Source organism: Taurulus bubalis (genome assembly GCF_910589615.1).
Source record: "Taurulus bubalis genome assembly, chromosome: 2".
NCBI lineage: Eukaryota > Metazoa > Chordata > Actinopteri > Perciformes > Cottidae > Taurulus > Taurulus bubalis.
The window spans coordinates 35,264,089-35,283,197 of record NC_136590.1 but is presented as its reverse complement, the minus strand read 5'-3'; the positions used below and the strand labels follow the sequence as shown (position 1 = coordinate 35,283,197).

General features: G+C 40.7%; 1 protein-coding gene across 1 annotated transcript; it reads right to left on the bottom strand.

Moving 5' to 3' along the window:
• Positions 1-370: 370 nt before the first annotated feature.
• tcerg1b (transcription elongation regulator 1b (CA150)) lies at positions 371-15,288 on the bottom strand (the record flags this gene model as incomplete). Its single annotated transcript, XM_079237495.1, has 21 exons — positions 371-1,077; positions 2,144-2,244; positions 2,606-2,689; positions 2,925-3,119; positions 3,313-3,495; positions 4,504-4,668; positions 4,848-4,998; positions 5,323-5,441; positions 5,577-5,666; positions 5,816-5,951; positions 6,273-6,354; positions 6,620-6,780; positions 6,858-6,958; positions 7,900-8,006; positions 8,366-8,563; positions 9,589-9,642; positions 11,467-11,739; positions 11,831-12,095; positions 12,692-12,844; positions 13,966-14,197; positions 15,242-15,288. 21 exons carry the CDS (start codon positions 15,286-15,288, stop codon positions 876-878), a joined length of 3,099 nt encoding a protein of 1,032 aa, XP_079093621.1. The 3' UTR covers positions 371-875.
• Positions 15,289-19,109: the final 3,821 nt, after the last annotated feature.

Here is a 19,109-nt window from a genome sequence, read left to right as displayed (position 1 = left end):
TCAAGATTCATCTCGTAGTAGGACGGCTTAGTGTTATTCTTAAAACTCGTTATAAAATAATGTTCACGAGAGTGAATGATTGAGAAATTCACTTCAGGAACCGGTCAAAAAGTGGGCGGTCATAGCACAGTGAAACTAACTAGTCACATTGGCATTTAAACACGATACATCATACTTAAATCATTCTCCATAGAGGAAACATGTTACTCAATGTGTTATGTTTGTTTTCTCCTTATATCAACGCTTCATTCAGTAAAACTTACATAAGGGTGTAAGTTGATATGCGAGGTGTTCATTTAGAAAAGAAAATCCACAGAACGACATATTGAAAAACAGTGGAAGTTGCCTTTATTTCATTCAACAGAGAAATTTCTGCAACATCAGAGTAAACCACTGAGCAGAAACTAACATTCACACTGAGCCGCTGAAACAATGACTGGCAAAGTGGAGCGTAAGGCTTAAGGACGCCTCAGACACATGCACACGCACACACGCACACGCACACGCTCATCTTCATTTACATCAGCTATCTTACACCTCAATTACTGCTTGGGCGGCAGCCTTATCACTATCCCTCTAATGTGGCCGGTCAGAGGTGAGGGCTCAAGGTTCACCTTGAGATCAGGTAACCTCTGTTCCCTGCTGTGGCCTTAAATAAAGGGCTATTCCAGGGCTAAGAGGCAACATAACACAGAGACCATAACCGTTCATCTCTATGGTACATCTCTAAGCAACATGAGCCCCAGCAATAACACTGCGAGGCCAGCCGTGGCCGCCTGAATGGCGGGGTTCAGGGTGAGTTTGGGGGAGATCATGCTCTGGCCAAAGGGAGGGCAAGGAGGAGTAGGGCACCGGCCGAGAAGATGATGTATTGGTCACTTGGTAGAGCGTCGGGTGGGCTCAGAGGCAGTGGGGGGAGGGGGAGGGCCACGGCGGTCTAGGTCTTCAATGTAGAACATGATGAGCTTCCTGCGCTCTTCTGGGACACACTCCAGAACGAGGTACCGCTTGTCGTTCTGAAGGATCTTCTCCACATCCTTCAGATGCTGCTCAGACTCTTGGAATAGCTTTCTCGACCTAAGGGAAGAGAAGATGTGAGATGGGCAGAAGGCACTCAGAAGAAATACGGTAATACTAGGAACAGTATCTGCTAAGGCAAACCCTTAGCAGATACTGAAATAAAAAAGTGTAAAAAAAAAAGTAACAAAAGTAATAAACTATGACGACAAGTTGAGTTGCTTGTAAATACGTTTGTCGTATAACAGGGTAGAATCTCAAAAATTTCTGGGCTGCAATTATTCAGGTTATCGTTCAAAAGTATGTAATCGCCTGCCATAAAAAACTTGATAGAGTACAGTCACATGAGTAAGAGGACCACTCTTATTGTTTTACAATTCTCTGTACAAATAGGTTATGAAGGGTTTGCAATAAAAGTAACATTTCCTACATGGCAAACTAAACCGTGCAGGCAATTGAAAGAACAGAAATAAATAAAGATCCATCTGAGCAACAGTTAAATAATACAAGAATCTCCACTCATTGGTAAAATAAACTGGAAGCTTGGCATTAAAATGTGTGCCGATTTAAATAGGAGTGGATTACTGTTCTAGTGTCAAGTGCACAATAATGCCCGTCACAAGCTGAAATGTAAAAAGCAGATTGCTTAAGTGAAGCTATTCTTAAAGCATCACAAAAGCAGATTAGTCTGAAGTTAGCACTGTTGAAATCCATCAGGAAATATCATCTGAACATACTATGGACTGATAAATCACAGTTAGACAGTAGACTGCAGAGGGCCCACTGAAAAACGGCTTCCAAAATATTTAGTGCATGGTTGTGGTTCAATAATTGCTAATTGGACATCTATGCTTTTCTGAGGTAAAAACAAATTTCAATATTAAAAAGGGAATTTGAGGGGTAAAATGGTTAGTATTCTCCCATCATGCAACACAGTGGGGACATCAACTAAACGGAAGTTTTAATTATCTATTCCAAAGCTATTTCAAATTTAAATAATACATTTGGTGTCTTACAATTTTTAAAGCAGTGTATATTGAATACGTGTGCAACAAAAGCATTTTCTATATTTTGAATTGCTATTAAACCCTTATATTGCCCTAGTAGGTCACGTGAGTGTACACACCTGTATGTGATGAACTTTGTCTCCTTCAGCAGGGTTCTGAAATCAGCCTTGGCTGTGATGTACTTGTCTTTGATGTAATCTTCAAACTCCCGTTGTCTCTTCTACAAACGCACAGATTAAAAACTCATAAAATGGATGAAACTGTTACAGCCTAATTCAACTCACACCATCCAACATTTAAGACAGAGAAATATCAAATCAATTCAGAACAGGCGTTTTATGAAAGAAGCCAGCCCATGCTGGGCTGATGAGCTCCTAGTTTTGATCTTTCCAGATTATTTCTGTTCGTCTTCCCTAACCAGTAAGAGTTCTTTGCTTTTTTTTTATTTTTCATCATTCTACTTCCTGAATTCTTGCAATGCAACTGCAGTGCGCCTTAACCCATCAACAGTCACAAAACTCAAGTAAATTGTTGTTAGGGTAAACCTTTCTGAATTTTACAAGCAAAAAAACACATCTTACTCTGTCACTGGAGGAGAACTTAATACAGCGAGGGTCCTCCTTGATAATCTTCTTCACCTCCTTCCATGTGGTTGTCAAAGTGATCTACAACACACACAAAAAGTTCCTTAATAAGATTATAAAACGAATTAAGGAACAATCTGCATTTCATATTAATTGAGAAAGCACATACATGGACATGCGATCAAAAGCTGCAGAGTATTACGTTCCTTGTAGCCATGCTGGTTATGTGTCAAAGTTTTTACACAAGAAAAAAGCAAATGGAGACAAAAAGAATAGCTTAGTAAAGATGAAGGGTAACTTGTCCTGCTTTTTGCACCTTTTTAGTCCTCACCATGGTGGTCTCATCTAGTAGCTGCCTGAAATGTTCCTTCTTCTTCTTGGACAATGATTCTACGTGTTCGTTAAACAGCTTCTCCTTATCCTCTCTCTCTAGCAGTGACGCCGACTCCCAGCGATGATCTTTACGCAGGTTACGACGAGTGTCTGACCATGCTGCATCTGAAGACCGTACCTGAGGAATAAGCGAACAAAAAACACTTGTCAGTCTTGTGTCCTCAGCAATATACATGCATTTCTCAAAGGTTAAAACATAATCATTCCTCCCGCCAATCAATTTCTCTGATCAAATTTTGTGAAAGTGAAACATAAAAAGATACGGTATAATTAACTTTATGTGGAAATAAATATGCTGCAGAGCGTCTCACCATATCAGACATGAGAGCTTTGAAATGCTGGATGGCCTCCTCCCTTTTGTGCTGCTCTCTCTCTCGGTCGATCTCTTTGGTCTGTTCTGATCGAGCCTTCTGCACCTCCCGCTCCCTCTCTCTGAGGCTGACCTCGATACGAGCCTGCCGCTCCAGCTCTCGCTCCTTGTCGAGGTCCACGCTCTGTGAAGGAGGACACACACGGTCGGCATTAGTTGTGTTTGTCATGTGATGTTAACAATGAGGACCATGTACGAAAACCAAAACGGGAACTCTCCATTACTAGTCAATTACACACAATAATAATTGTAATAATAGTAATTGTTTCTCATGGTTTCCACAGGTAGAGTAGTCTCGTAATACACTTGATAACAGATTGATTAATCTTATGTTGAAGAAATTCGCTATATTTGCCCTGAGACAAAATTATTTCTCGGTCTCAGTGTTTGAGCTTATCATCTGCGACAGATGATTCAGTCAATATTTGAAGACGCTTGGACTCGACTATTAGCTCCATGTCAATGAAACCAGTTACTTGAGGTGTCAAAAACTGGGCTTCATGAACACTTTCATGGCTGACTGACTTAAAGAGGCACACCATGAATGGACTTTGCAGAAACCCTTACACCTCTTCCTAACATACACAGAATGAACAAACTCCAGCAAATGGAGCATAACTGTCAGTTACAGTCAGCGTAGATTTTGACAACAGGTCGGAGGTGGAGCAGGTGCACGAAACCAAGACAGGGTACATTTTTCAAACAAGAGGGACGTCGCTGAGCCTGTTTGCTAAAGCACGAAGCAGGTTAGGACATCTTCATTGGGAACAACTGAAACAATATGATGTTTGCTCATTTGCATTGCATCATCTCTTTCTATTTAAAAAGAATATCTGAGGCTGTTAATTATATGTTGTCTAGTCCTTGACTATAATACAACCATCAGTTTTTCAAATGGAAAAATAGTTGGAGGTCCGTCTTGGCTGTGCAGTAAAAAAATGTGTTATTACATGCTCGCTAGCAATCTTCAGATACTTATAAAAAACATTAATCAACTAGTTAACACAGACACACACACACACAGTACAAAGTAAAAAGCAATGATAAGCTCACACCTGCTGCCAAGCAGATCAGATGTCAGTAGCACATACATATCAAAGCCATCATCCACCATTAAGACAACTGCTCATACCTTGGCTTGTTTTTCCATGTACTGTTTAAAAAGTTCTTCTCTGAGTGCAGAGCTCTCCACCGACTTGTATCTTGGGTCAGTCTCTAGCCTCTCTTTCACTTTGCTCCACCGCTGGCCGACCTCTATGTGCTGCTCACATATGAGATCATAGAAGTCTAGCTTCACCTGGGAACACATACACATCAAAATTGGAAATCTGTCCAAAAACCAAAAGGTCAGCAGGAGAGCAGGACCTGCAGATGGTAAAAGCCTGCAGGGCCTCCTCTCATGGTCCTCTTTCAATTAAATAATACTACAGTCGTGGTCTAGAGAGATACAATACATTGAATACGAGTGGGTGATACCTTCTCTCCTCTGGACTTGGAGTCCTCTTTCTCTCGCTTCCTTATAGCTGTGATGAATTCCACGAAGATGGTCTCCCTGTCCTTCATCTTCTCTATGGTCTTAAATCGTGGGTCTCGACCGTGCTTCACTGCAAATTCACTAAACGTTGTTCTGTAAAGATAAAACAAAACTTAAACTTTGAAAATAACCCTTCAACAAAACGAGAGAGAATAAAATACCAATAAATTAAGACGTTAAATACTAATAATATATGTTTCAATTAAATAGTGGAGAAAAAAAAAAATGGAGGAAAGGATGGTAAAATAACTGTTCCTTAAAAATCATAGATCTATTTCACTCGTGCTCTGAATAAAACAGAAAAGTCAGAAAACTCGCAAAACTATGATGTCATAATGAGAATAAAGTTACTGATAGATATCAATACTGTCTTTTTAAACACAAACTACCAGTAAAACAACTGGCCTGTTCCTTTACCTTGGTGTGAACTTTGCCTCCTCCATCATCTTCCTGAACTCGTCTTTGGCCTGCATCAGCTTGTTCTTCTTCTCCTTCCTCTCCTCTTCCGCTCGTGTCTTCACATACTGATCAAACACCTGAAGAAGAAGACATAATCACAAAACTATGACTGAAGGATATAAATAAATGGCCAATACATGGCACAAGACTGTGAGAATGAGTAACAGTGAGGGAAGAGAAGAAAACACATGAAAAAGATCTTGAAACTGAACCTGTTTCCTCTCTTTTGGGTTGAGCAGAAGATACCGTGGATCAAACACAATCTTATGAAGCTCTTTGTCCCAAGTCGAGAATGCAGACACCTACATGCAAGATAGACAATGCAATCATGAGAAACAGTCAAATATCAACGTGTATATTTTAAAAAGACTATAATTGTTTAGTTTATGTAAATTAGAGAAGAAAAAAAAAAAAAAACCATTGTCTGTAAAATTTCAGAAATTTGCATTACCCCTCTCTCCAGCAGCATTTCTCTGAACTGGGTCATCCGGGCCTCGAGCGGCACGATAGCTCGTTCTCTGGCAGCTCTGAGCTCTGCCTCCATTGCTGCTTCCTTCTCAGAGTCTGCCTCTTTCACCTCCTCCTTCCTTAGGGTGATACGGCAAAGGTCAAGAGAGGTGGCGAGATGAAGTAGAAAGAAAGGAAGGAAAATACAAGAAAGGGTTGAAGGAAGATTGACATTTTTTTTTTTTTTTTAGAGAAATAAGGCTTTCTAGAAACAGCTGAAGATAGCCAGGAAAGGGAGGAGAGAAGGGACAACATGCAGCAAAGGGCTGCGGGTCGGAGTAGATTCTGGGCCGCTGATGTAGGGGCACCACCATAGTACATGGAGCACCCGCTCTACCAGGTGAGATACTGGGCACCCCAGCACTATCGCAATAAGTAAAAGGCAGACAAACATGACTTACTTCCTCTTTTTGGCTTTGGTTGGTTCCTCATCTTGATTTTCTTCAGTAGCAATGGCTAATTCTGGCTCCTCCTTATTGACACCTGTCAATAACCACAGACACAGAATATAAAAATTACTCACAGTGCAGCACATAACATTTAAGAGTGATGGCAGCACTTTCTGGTTCAGTATAAAATACGTGAATGCACCTGTGTTTGTGGCGTCTGGTTTTGTGGCTTTGAGGTAATTGATTTATATTATTTATTAACACCAATCAAATAATTGATTGGTCCGCTTACAATTATCACAAGTGCTGCATTGAATGCCATTATCACTGACGGTATGTAAACAAGTGTTTGTCCACACCTGTCTTCTTGCTGTCCTCCAGGCCTCTCTTGTGCGGCGGCTCCTGGATGTGCTTGTCGACGTCAGCTCGGCCAACCAGCTCCTCGGGTCGGTCCCACATGGACAACCGTGTTGTGGGGTTGTAGAAGAACACGCGATCGTCACCCGTCCATACCACACACCTGAAATTATTTTTAAAGGCATTAGGTTCATTGCAATAAAGTGGAGTAATGTGTGGGCTGTGATGTGGCGTGCGTACCATGGCGTGCCGGGGATAGGGTTGGTGGCTACTGGTCTTGCTTTCTGAGCGGCTTTTTCCTCCTCAGTCATCTCTTCTTCTTTAGGCTCCTTGATAGCGAAATTCAGTTATCTCCATTACTATTGCATTCATACATGTATATATATATATTTGTGTGATTTATTTTAGAAATGGCTGTCTTTCATTCTATCATATGTAGAACAGTAATGTAGTATAGATTGTGTACAGTGTATAGCATTTCTTACACTGAATTATTAATATAATATACATTACAACATGACAAGACTGTACTTAATTATGATCAGAGAGCAGGGTTCCTTTTGATATGTTCCATTTTAAATGTGCTACAGTGTTCTGTATTAACAATAAGGTAAACATTAAGTTGAATGCAATTTGGCAATCAATCAAATTGCCATAAATAAGTGGCCACTCATTTGCCAATGGCTGTGAAAGAGGTAATTTGGGGTGCGGATAAGAGGGCACCAAATACCAATTTGTATTTTCTATTTAAACTCTGAATCTGCGACTAGTAACTAATAATGTCAAATAAATGTAGTGGAAATTAAAAAAATCCTCCTGAGATCTAGTGGGGTAGTACGTAAAAGTCGGGTTACAAGCCGCTACTACCGTCGGTCAGTGTCGCTGCTAGCTCCCCGCTGTAACCAGCTAGCACGCCTGCTAGCGCTCCGCTAGCTCCCCGACAACCACCGAAAGTAGCAGGACCAGCCCCGGCTCGACACCCGACTCGGGCAGAGGGGACGCGGGCAGTAGCAGTAGCAGCGGGGAGCTAGCAACAGCGCTAGCAACAGCGCTAGCTAGCTTGCGCTGCTTCTAGCTTGCTGCTGCTAGCTTGCTTACAGCGGGGACACATTCACCAGAGGTAGAAGCGGCTTGTAACCCGACTTTTACGGTAGTATAAAGTTACATAAAATTAAAATATTCAAGTACAGTCAAATCCTCAAATGTGTTACTCAAGTAAAGAATTCGAGTAGTCTAAATGTCTAAAGGTTTTGTCAAGCAGGTCATTCAACCAGTCACATACCTCTTTCTCATTAGTGTTGGCTGTTTTGTTCTCCTCCATCTCCTCCATCTCCATTGCCTCAGCTTCCTCCTGGGCCAGACGCTGCTTGATCCTTTCTGCTTCTTTTTCTGAAGACAGTGAGGAGAAATGACAACACACAAGCAGTGAGGTAACTAAAGGAAGTGTAGTGTAGCTCAACAAATGCAGCTTGTCATCAATTCTGCAAGGGTTTCATGTTCATACTGACACTGCTAAATCTTAGGACGGATAATAATCATCTTACAAATGTGTTGTTGATGAGACGAAAATCAAAGTAGGTAAAGCTTTTTTGCGATGGCCGATACTGGAAACCAACCCAAACCTAGCACCATCATCCATCAAAGCCATTTATGTTCCACTACAAGCCTTGCAGATCATCTCATCATGTTGGAGCTGGCAAAGATTGTGTGCGAGTGTGAGTGTATTTGCATTAGTCAGCAATAACTACCTTTTTCCACCAGGGCCAGTGGTTTCTCCCAGGTTGACTCCAGTGTTCGGTTGTTGTAGTAGTACATTTTCCCATCAGCTGTTTTGTACTCTGACCATTCAGGGAGATGCAATCCAGCCATGGAGTGAGGAGCTGCCGAGAGAGCCAGCTGTGGGTGCATCATGGAAACTAAAGGCGGGCCCATGCCAGGAAGCATGCCTGTCATTAGACAGAGAGGAAAAAGACAGACCAAGATTGGCGGAGACTCGTCTTTCTGTTTTAGCCAATAATAGTAGTTGCAGTGGACTATACCTAATAGTCAAACTAATGCCTTTCTAGAAAAGCCATTAGTTCATACATTCATTTGTGAAATGTAATTTCCAAGGTGATAAAGAGAGCTCCACAGGCAGAATAAAACTGATTCACTGCAGCTTAGGGAGGGCTGTCCCTCTAACAGTTTGGCTGGTCATCTAGAGGATTACATTATTAGAAATGTGAATAAAAAACATTATTTTGTGGAAGAAACTGCTCCAGTATAAAAAATATATTCTTTCTAAAGAAAGAAAGAAAGAAAAAAATTGAAAGAAACATAAAACAAACAAACAAAGCAGTGACCACACACACAACCATGCCACGAAGGAAGACAACACACAACCACAACATGTAGCCCTTACTGCTATAGTACTACTGAATCTCTACTTGGTAAAAGCAGCCAGCTACCGTTATGGGAACTAACAAAGACGGACTCGGTCTCACGTTTCCAGTCACCAAACACACACCACAAAATGACCGATCCTAACATTCAACTATTAACTATTTAGTTACTCAATTCCAAGTGTCTCTCATTTACCGAGAGTAACCAGACCAAACTACTGGACAAAGTGCATTCATCATTTAGTGAAAGCTGAATACTTTGTTTGCACCAAAGAATATTTTTTTAATCCTGTTTGTTTGAGACAAGAGTCCTGGAAATTAGAATTCAGTGAGTAAATATATTCTTATTCTGGTGATGAGTCTGTTCTGCACAAATAAGTTTAACAAGCCTGAATAACAAAGCTGTGCGTTCTGTTTTTGTCTTTTGGAATGGAAGAAAATTCCACTGTATACCGGATGGATCATGTTCACAGCATTCACCACCATGCCACTGTTTGAGGGTTCCCATATATACCATATGCCTTATAAAGACACCATTCACTACCATGCCATCTACTGTAGATCTGAGATGCGAGCGGCTGGGTGTTTACCGTTGTGGCCTGCCTTTACACAGGGTGGGCCTACTATCTGCATCATTGCTACACCTGCAAGAACAACGGACAAGCAAGCATCTGGTTGAACACAGCAGGACACTGGGTATGAGCCATCATGGTGTGGAGGAGTTTGTGTGTGTGGCTCCAAGTATGGACTGTGCCTTATTGTTATGTTACAACTCAGTCTCTGTTGACATTTATGAGCCAGTAATGTATTTAGAGGCGTTAGGAATGAGCACAGTGTACATTAGGTTTACAAACTATGATTTATTTGGAGGCCACTGCTACAGTAACAATTATGCTAAATAGAAAAGAAAGAAAATTATGTAAGAAAATAAATCACATCTGAAGTAGTGAATGCATAATGCAGGAACACCACACATCTAAAGTCAAGCAGGAAGCTCTCCGTCAGATATTTGTCAGTTTAATAACAATCAGCCCTAATCTAAAACTAGCACCATCTGATTATAAGTCTGACTTTGCCAGACACTTCGTCCACAAATAACACAATATACAGAGATTAACCAGAATGAGCTTCTTTTATCAAATTATGTCAAAATAAGGGACAGAGAGAGAAAAAAGTAAGAAGACAAAAAAACTGAGAGCAAAGCAAAATAAAAAAACATGAAAGCAAACATACAAGTGCATTTACATTAGCCTACATTTAAATTCAAGCCACTGCATTCAAGACTTGTTTATGGGCGACCCGTTAACTAAATGTTACCTGACATGTGCTGACTGAACTAAATAGAGTTAACCGTGAACAGGAGATTATTTATATTTATATATATATATATATATATATATATATATATATATATATATATATATATATATATATATATATATATGCTGATACCTAACCTGTATAGCCTATGTAGGGAAATTTGGCCCACCATTGTTTCATGAGCCATTATTCCAAATTCTAAAGCCTGGTTCAAAACTAATACAACTAACGACTTCAATTATTGATCTGACATAGATGAAAGTGTAACAGGGACACACAATCACCTGATGAGAAGACATATCACTCTGAGCCCAGATCGGCCCCCTGACTCCATGACATCTCTAATTTCAACATGTCAGATGGAAAATTCTTTCTTGGAGCCTGACCAATAAATCTGCAAGATAGCTAATTTTTTCTACGACTATTTTACCTGATTCCAATGTATTTATACAGAGGTTCCTCTGAATAGCATAGTGATAGCAGCTAGATAGTGTGGCCTGTTAGTTTCTTGCTCTTATACTGCGTTCACACCAAAAGAGTTGCGAATTGTCGCCTGACTTTAGTCGCTCGACTTTGTGTGGTTAATTCGCTTTTTCGCAACCATTCGCGGCGGAAAGGGGGCGTGGCTTTCTCCGTAATACAGTTTTCTTTTCCGCTATCCACCATGGAAGGAATGTGACAACTATTTTTAATGGTATCTCCGTGGCTTTACTCCGTGAAAACAGTTACTATTTCCGCCATTCACCATTGAAATAACCACTAGTTCTGCTTTATACTTGTTGTGGAAGTCCCACGAAGGTCAGAACATCAAACGCCTTAATATTATCCACACAGCGCCGACTCCTCCAGGACGAGTGTCTGAATGAAGCGACTTCCAGCACTCCTTCAGGCGGACCAGCAGCAGTTTGATTCAGAGCTAAGTAAAGCAGAGCTTCTCAACGCTGATTGGCTTTCGCAACTCAACGTCGGGCGAATTTTCTGCCATTTCAACTCTGGCGTAAAAGCAAATATTCGCAGCGCTTTTACGCCTCATTCGCGCCGCCTGGCGCAACCATTCACATCTGTGCATTGACTTACATGTAAGCTACTCGCGTGAATATTTCGCAACTCCTTTTGGTGTGAACGCAGCATTAGTCTGTAGTTCTTACCTGGTAGAGGGATGTGCATGCCCGGCAAGGGTACCCTGAAAGGAGGCACCATGACAGGGGGGAAAGCAGACATGGTTGCAGCAGGCTGGCCCAAACTGTGAGACAGGCCTGTAGGAAGCAGCGGCATGGTCTGCAGCGGCATGGTCTGCAGCGGCATGGACTGCACCGCCGTAACAGGTGAGGGCATCGTGGAAACAGTTACGACAGTGACTGGAGACACAGCTACAGTTGAGGACACTGTGGCAACAGGGGACATGGCTGCTACAACAGTGGCTTTTGGATACAAAACACAAATAAAGAAGATTTTTATTGTTGCTTTAGTGTGTGTGCATGTTTGTCTGTTCATATAAGACTGTGTCCTTACCGGCAATGGTCACAGAGGGGGAGGGGACGTCTGGACTGGAGGAGAGTGTGCGAGAGGAAGCTGTGGACAGCGCCTGAGTAGAGGAGGCTGCGGCTGTTGTGCTGGCTACAGTGTTAACACTGCTTGAGCTGGCAGCTGCAGTCACCCCAACACTTGGACCCGACCCCGATACAAGAAGAGGGTTGAGTTCAGACTGCTGGATGATCTTCACACCATCCGGTTTACTCCACGATGACTCTCTGGTCCTGGCGTTATAGTAATATGCCTTTGGAAGGGATAATGGGAAAGAACACACTTATTACATGGAAACAAACAGTAACTAGAATATAAAGCTTGGCAACAAATGTATAATTATCCTCCACCTCTGTAATCACAACAACTTTTTTGTCTATATAGTGCCAACCAATTTTGTTGATTGTATTGACATTTAAGCCAAAGTTATACTGTGCACATCTGCTTACTAAGCAAGATTTCTTCCAAATTGACTTAGTTTAGAATGGCAGCCCAATAACCAGTCCGATATTAAAGATATTAATAAGCGGATTCATCATAGGGTTTTAAATTAAACAAATGGCCAGTTATAGTGAGAAAGTGGCTCCTTTAAGCAGTGTGCATTTCTAGTTTTCAAAACGTGTAAAGCTGTAAATGCAAGTGATTAGCACCAATAAATCAGCCGTGTATCTAAAGTCTCATATCATCAAAATATTTCCCTTAAATTGAATACTAATGTCTCAAGTGCTATATTTAAAGTTTAAAAACTTTAAAAGACTGTAAAAATAATTAATTAATTGCTCCATTCTTTTCCAAACCGTGCAAACCAGTATAGGGGCCCTATGTGCTTACATATGATCTTGAGCTTACCTTTCCTTCTGGCGTCTTGTTCTCTACCCAGATTTCCTCTGCAGGGTTGAGTGCAGGGGCTCCAGATGCAGGAACAGGGGGCATCCCAGGAGGAAACAGCATTCCTGGAGGAGGTGGCAGGTTCCCCATGGGAGGGGGAAGGAACGGAGGTCTCTGCAGCATGAGATAAATCCCCAATATTACATTTTCAGACTTTAAGGAATAAGGCTAGGACTATACATGTCCCTGGTGGCCAGATAGACAAGCAGTCGACTATTTAGCCAGCAGCCGGAACTTATAACCTCTGATTTCAAATTAGGAGGTTCTAGTCCTCAAATTCTATCATTCAAGACAGAATGACAGTCAAACAGATTAGTAGGTTTTCCTCCTTGATTCTGTCTTGTATCCTGTACTAAGAGATAGTACTGTTGTTATTCTTTCCAGGGATAACTAAAGCTTTCTTTGGGGTCAATTTCTTTGCAGAATCTGCCTACTAAATGGCTTCAATCGGTATGGGACTATGACAATTCCATGCAAGAATGATCCAGGCCCAAATAATTGCTATTTAAGATATTAACCAAATAATCACCTAAATATGCTTAAAACCCACCAAACAGCACTAAAACATACTGGAATCACTTTTTACGTTACATTGTGAGGGAAAAAAAGTATCGCCTCACAGATAATAAAAAAATACTTTTTCTTACCATTTTAGTAACAATCTTAAATAAATCCTAACTCCATCAACAAAAATAGCAACATTGTGATGTTTTCTTATGTTCTTTCCTGCCACAATCCTCGATAAAATCCTATATCGTCCTAGGCTGCAACATGGATTGCTCTATTGCAATATAGGGCAGAGCGACAGGTAAGTACCACCTTTTCTAGTCTCCTCTCATGAAAGAGATGTACGTATGACACTGGTGTACTAAATGTGTGTTTGACCCATATTCTGCCAATTTATATTAGACAACGATTTGACAATTCCCGATAAAAGTTAAGCTTGATTTTCTTTTATTCATGAGCATGCTCCCTCCCTCTTTAACTCCCCCACATGGGTTCTCTCTCTCATTTAAGTGTTGTTTCTAAGTATCTAATATTTTGGCAATTACAATATACAGTATGTAATTGTCTTATAAATTATGGATGACTTATTCCTCAACATACTAATTGTAGTCTTTGTATTTCTCTTTATTAATAGTGTGTGGAGCATCCCTGCAGACAAAGATAACAGTTCAGCCCTATACTTCTGTAAAGAAAACCATACATGTCGTATAAAAATGGCAAACAGTCACCTGTAGATGAGGAGGTCCAATGGGTGGAGGCATGCCTCCTGGTGGTGGAATGGGCGGCATATTGGGGTCAAAGGGTGGACGTGCAAATGGGGGTCGCGGCGGGGGTCCCCTCATCATCCCAAAAGGAGGTGGCGGTGGCCTAAGAAGTGGGGGTGGGCCTCGCAACACAGGGGTCTGGGCAGGCGCAGGTGCAGGCGCAGGGCCGCGGAACCGTACTGCCTGCTGCACCATTCTAACACACAGAACAATATCAAGTTACAAACAGTGTTGTAATTGCAGCATTAGCAAAAAAAATCTGATATGAGCACTTTGAGTTGCACTGAGATTGTCATACTGCAGGTAGATATAATGCTTGAAGGTAAACAACTACAGGTAAGGCTGGGCAACATAGGTAGTATTCATATTATGCTATCTATACCTGTGCTTCTCAACCATTTGCTACATATGGCCCACTTTTGATTGTTTTACCCTTACAGAGGACCACCTTCACAAGTGAAAAAGGAAACATGGTTTTGTAATGCGTTTCTGCTGATTTATGTACAAGAGATGAGCTAAAACACACAGACACATATACATATAAATAAATAGAGACAGACAGAGATTGAAGATGCGATGATGACACAGACATGTATGATGTTTTCGCTGTGGAGCCTTTGAGTGTAACCTTAGTAACGCTCCTGTACGTCAAGTAGCTCTGAGGTGTTTATTCTTCCACATGTTCTTTCAGGTGACATCCTGCCGGTCGTGGTAACGTTACATGCTTAGACCCTAAAACAAATCAAACGAGATAGTCCCGTGCATTACTAACTAGGCTAACGTTAACAGAAAGACAGTCCATTCAAATGAATGGACGGCGTTGTGTGACCCTGCTTACTAATTAATGTAGCATAGCTTAGCTAGCTGGCTGGCTGGCTGGCTGTTTTACGTGCACATTTGAGCACATAACGCGCACTAAGATAGGAGCCGTGTCTGAAAACAAACCCGGGGCCTGGCGAAGAAGGCAGCCTGGTGGAGGAGGAAAACATCTGTCAGTGTTTGATTTGGCTGCCTGTGTTTACCGCGTGCCACGAGCGGAGAGCAGAGACGAGCCGCTTGGCAACACGGGCTAGTTCACCGCTAGCTGGAAGCTAGTTAGCTAGCATGGCTACATGCACAAGTAAGAGCCCTGTTTATCAAAACCTCTCGGCCAAAAACAATTCTACCCAACTTAGTATACAATCTTGGCTCGTGCTTAATAGTACACAGAGCTCATATTCATGTAAACACTTTATCTGACCTGTTGTCGTTGAACCCGATAGTCTCGCTCTCTGTCTGCTCCGCCATTACAGGAAAATGTAACCTCTCTCTTCCTGGAAACGCCCCTAAGTGATTTCTGCTTCTCGTATTCGCTCAGCTTAGATGTCAATCATAGCGAGATCGCGTTCTGTGGGCTCTGATTGGATGATGAGTTTCTCATAGTGGTTTGGCCAAGCAATCATTGGGTCTTGTTCTTCATAATTTCTTTGTTCAGTCAACGTGCAGGGTGTTGTGGATATTAAATTGGACTCTGTTTACTGTGGTGGTGGGTATTTTGTATGCCAGGGGTATTTTGTATGTCCATGAACAGTGGTGTAAAAACAAATAAAGTTCTCTCCTCATAAATAGTAAAAGTCTACTGCACTGTTGTGGGGTGTCCTGCATTAACAAATGTACTTGCATAAAAGTAAAATCCATAACAAACTGGCATGCCATAACATACATGCCATAACCTTAAAAACACACCAGAAGCTAAATATGAATGTGTATACATTCTAAGTCTCTTATTTATACAAAAGTGCCAAATGAATGCAATAATGTAATCTTTCTTGATCTGTTTTCAGTTGAATAGTGTGTTAGACAAATTACTCATGTAAAGTACTAGTGCAAAATATGTTTACAGCTGATAATCAATTGAATTATATTTGTATAGCGTTATAGGCTTTACAATCTATTAGAAGATAAAAGCTGACCAACACATACATACAGAGCATTTAATTTATTTTGCAATAAAATTAAATGTATGATTCTTCTAAATATCACTGCCAGTGTTGTCTTTTGTGTGTTGAATGTCTCCTCGATCACTCCAACATCATCCACACATTTACACTCCACTTTGTTGATGGCCGAACGCTGCGGCCTGATGTCAATATCTGGCTGCGTGAGACTCTGATGCGGTCTCGTCCCTCTGTGGGTGAGTGCTGTGGTAATTCCTCAATTCCTATGTGGAGCTGCTGGTATTTTGGGTATCTGTAGAAAAACCTGATGTAAGTACAGGAAGTCAATTAGAAAATGAAAATGTCACTGAACTGTGAATTCTGGGAATCCGTACACCCTCTTAAAGTAACAGTCTGTTCAAAAGTGAGCCAGTGTACAGATGTAAAAAGCTGACTCTTAAAACAAAACATGTTTTACTTGCAGCTGCTTTAAATACATCTAATATAAACTGTGTTCATCTCTGTGTGAGACTGGGGGTTAACAGTAAAAAGAAACACTCAATGATCCATATTTGCTATAATTTATGAGTTATCAAAATGTATTCACTACATGGGTTTTATGAAAGGTGCATTAATGGATATAAACAGATAGCTGGAATATTTCACTGCCTAACCTAGATGGTTATTCCGGACGCTGGAGTAGAGATCTGATGAGATGGGGTAAGTGGGTAGCCCATAGGGCATCGTGGGGGGATATGGATACATGGTGCCCTTCACATTAGACTGAGCTGGAGACACTGCCTGTGAGAAGGAGATGCCTTGGTCTTGTCCTGCTCCCTGCCTCGAGGACAAACACTCAATGTCTTTCTTCTTCTGTTGGCACAACACAGAATCTGGTACGATATCACAAAGCAGAAAGCCAGAGTAAGTGAAAGTCAGAGGTTCACCATACAGATTCAAACTGAATACACATCCTACTGTATGTCTGCACACAAGACATGACAGTAAGTGTAAGAGTGTGTGTGTGTGTGTGTGTATATATATATATATATATATATATATATATATATATATATATATATATATATATATATAATTGTCCATACCATGGATTTGCTGTTCCTGCATGCATTTCAGTTTGTGAGCCACTTCGTAGTAAGGCTTCTTCTGCTCCTCACTGAGCTTGGACCACTCACGGCCCAGCACAATACTGATTTCCATCATATTGGCTACAGGGCAATGTTTGCGACGGACATATTGGTAGTGGATACGACGCCACACAATAAAAGCATTTGGTGACTTTTTGATGTGTCCATCCTTGTCCATTCTTGTCTGGCCATAATGCAACTCCTTCAGATCTGAAGAGGACATTTGAGGAAAACATTCAGGTTCAAGGAAACCAATTTCCACTAAGCAAGAAAAAAAACTATGAAACATTAGAGATGACACAATATATCACAATAAAACATTTGTATTTTTTTGACTTAATGTAATAATGATTTTAATTCAGTATCGCATGATTTTTATTTGGAAATGTCACTTCACAATTATGATTTGGTTATCTCATAGATAGAAAATAAAATGTTAAATTAGTATCTCATAATTAGGATGTTTTAATTGATGTTATTCCAAATATTTCATATGTATTTCCCTGTGTCTCTCCTTGCGTATACACCCCAGCAGGACTATCACACACAGTATAGTAGACTGTACCTTCCTCCGTCGGCGGGATGGTAAAACTGGAAACAGGTTTCAGCCTCTCAGTGATTTGATCCTCAAAGTGAAGCCGCTTTCCAGCACTGACATGGGAACCTCCTCCTCCTCTTCCTCCTCCTCTTCCTCCGGCTGACGGACACGAACCTGAAGGGGCCACTTTTGACCTGACCCTGTGGGTTGATATTGGTGGTGACCTTCCGTTTTTAAATCCAGAACTTGCTCCAACTGAGGGAATGTAGTCTTTGCAAGTCTTGGACCCGTTTCCGGTCACGTCCAGCGGAATCTGACCCGCAGCTCCAGTTTTAAAGAACCGAGAAGCGGGCTTTGCTGGGCCCAGGCTCGTGTTTCTGGGTGGCGGACCCGGTTCTTGATTTCTTTTTTCAAAGGGCATGTCCAGTTTACGACCGTGGCTTTATTCTGGGGTTAGTTAGATCCGGGTTTCAATCTGCCATCCGGAGTGTGATTGATTAAACGGCCGGTTGCCCAAACAACAGCACGTTGTTGGACGTGCAGGTGTATGAACATTCCAGCGAACTATTTACCAGCTAAATGGCATAAAAATAGCCTCTATAAAATTAAAACAATAAAACCAGTTTGTGATTCTGTATTATTTTTCCTGTTAACTGTTTAATACTCGAGTATTTATTTCATACTAGTAGCCTATTATTATTAAATGTACCATGTTATATTATATACTTTAGTATCCAATACAGTAAGCTACCATACTATATCTTACTATATTTGATATTCAGCTATACTGCTGCACTGTACTATTATTACTATAGGCCTACTATTGCACCTGCTATACATTATACTACCTCATCTATGCTATATCATATTATAGTATGTTAATATGTTATACTATCTTACCATAAACTATGTTTCTATTTTGGGATATCGATACTGACAACACTAAGTCTTATTACTTAATCAGTTTGTATTATTCTGATGTGCAGCACTTACATACTAGACTTGACGCTATGTATCATACCATGTCACTTTACCTCTTAACTTTGTCTTTATGTGCTTCATTTTTATTTATTTTATGTATGTCTTTGTGCTGCTGCATCACCTAAATCCCCCCTCTTGAGATCAATACAGGTTTATCTCAACTTATTTTGTCTATGTACATTTTATTTCCCCATCATGATTGTCTAGTTTTATTTTTCAAAGCCTTCTATGTACTACCAATAATACAACTCTGGAGGTAAATACTTTTTTTTTTATTACTTGGTTTAAAAGTTGTCAAAAATAAATTTTATTAAGTTGAAAAAATATTGGAATCAGCCCCAGAGCATGCTACTAAAAGTCTACACTTCGAAAAAATGAAGAGATGTAATCTTTAATGTTATAATTTAATTTCAAATGAAGTACAGAAAATCAAATGAAACAAGCTGTACCAACAAGAAAAAAAAAACATGGTTCCCGTCAACTAAATTATGTTGTTAGTAGCTCCCGTATGAACATAACCTTACA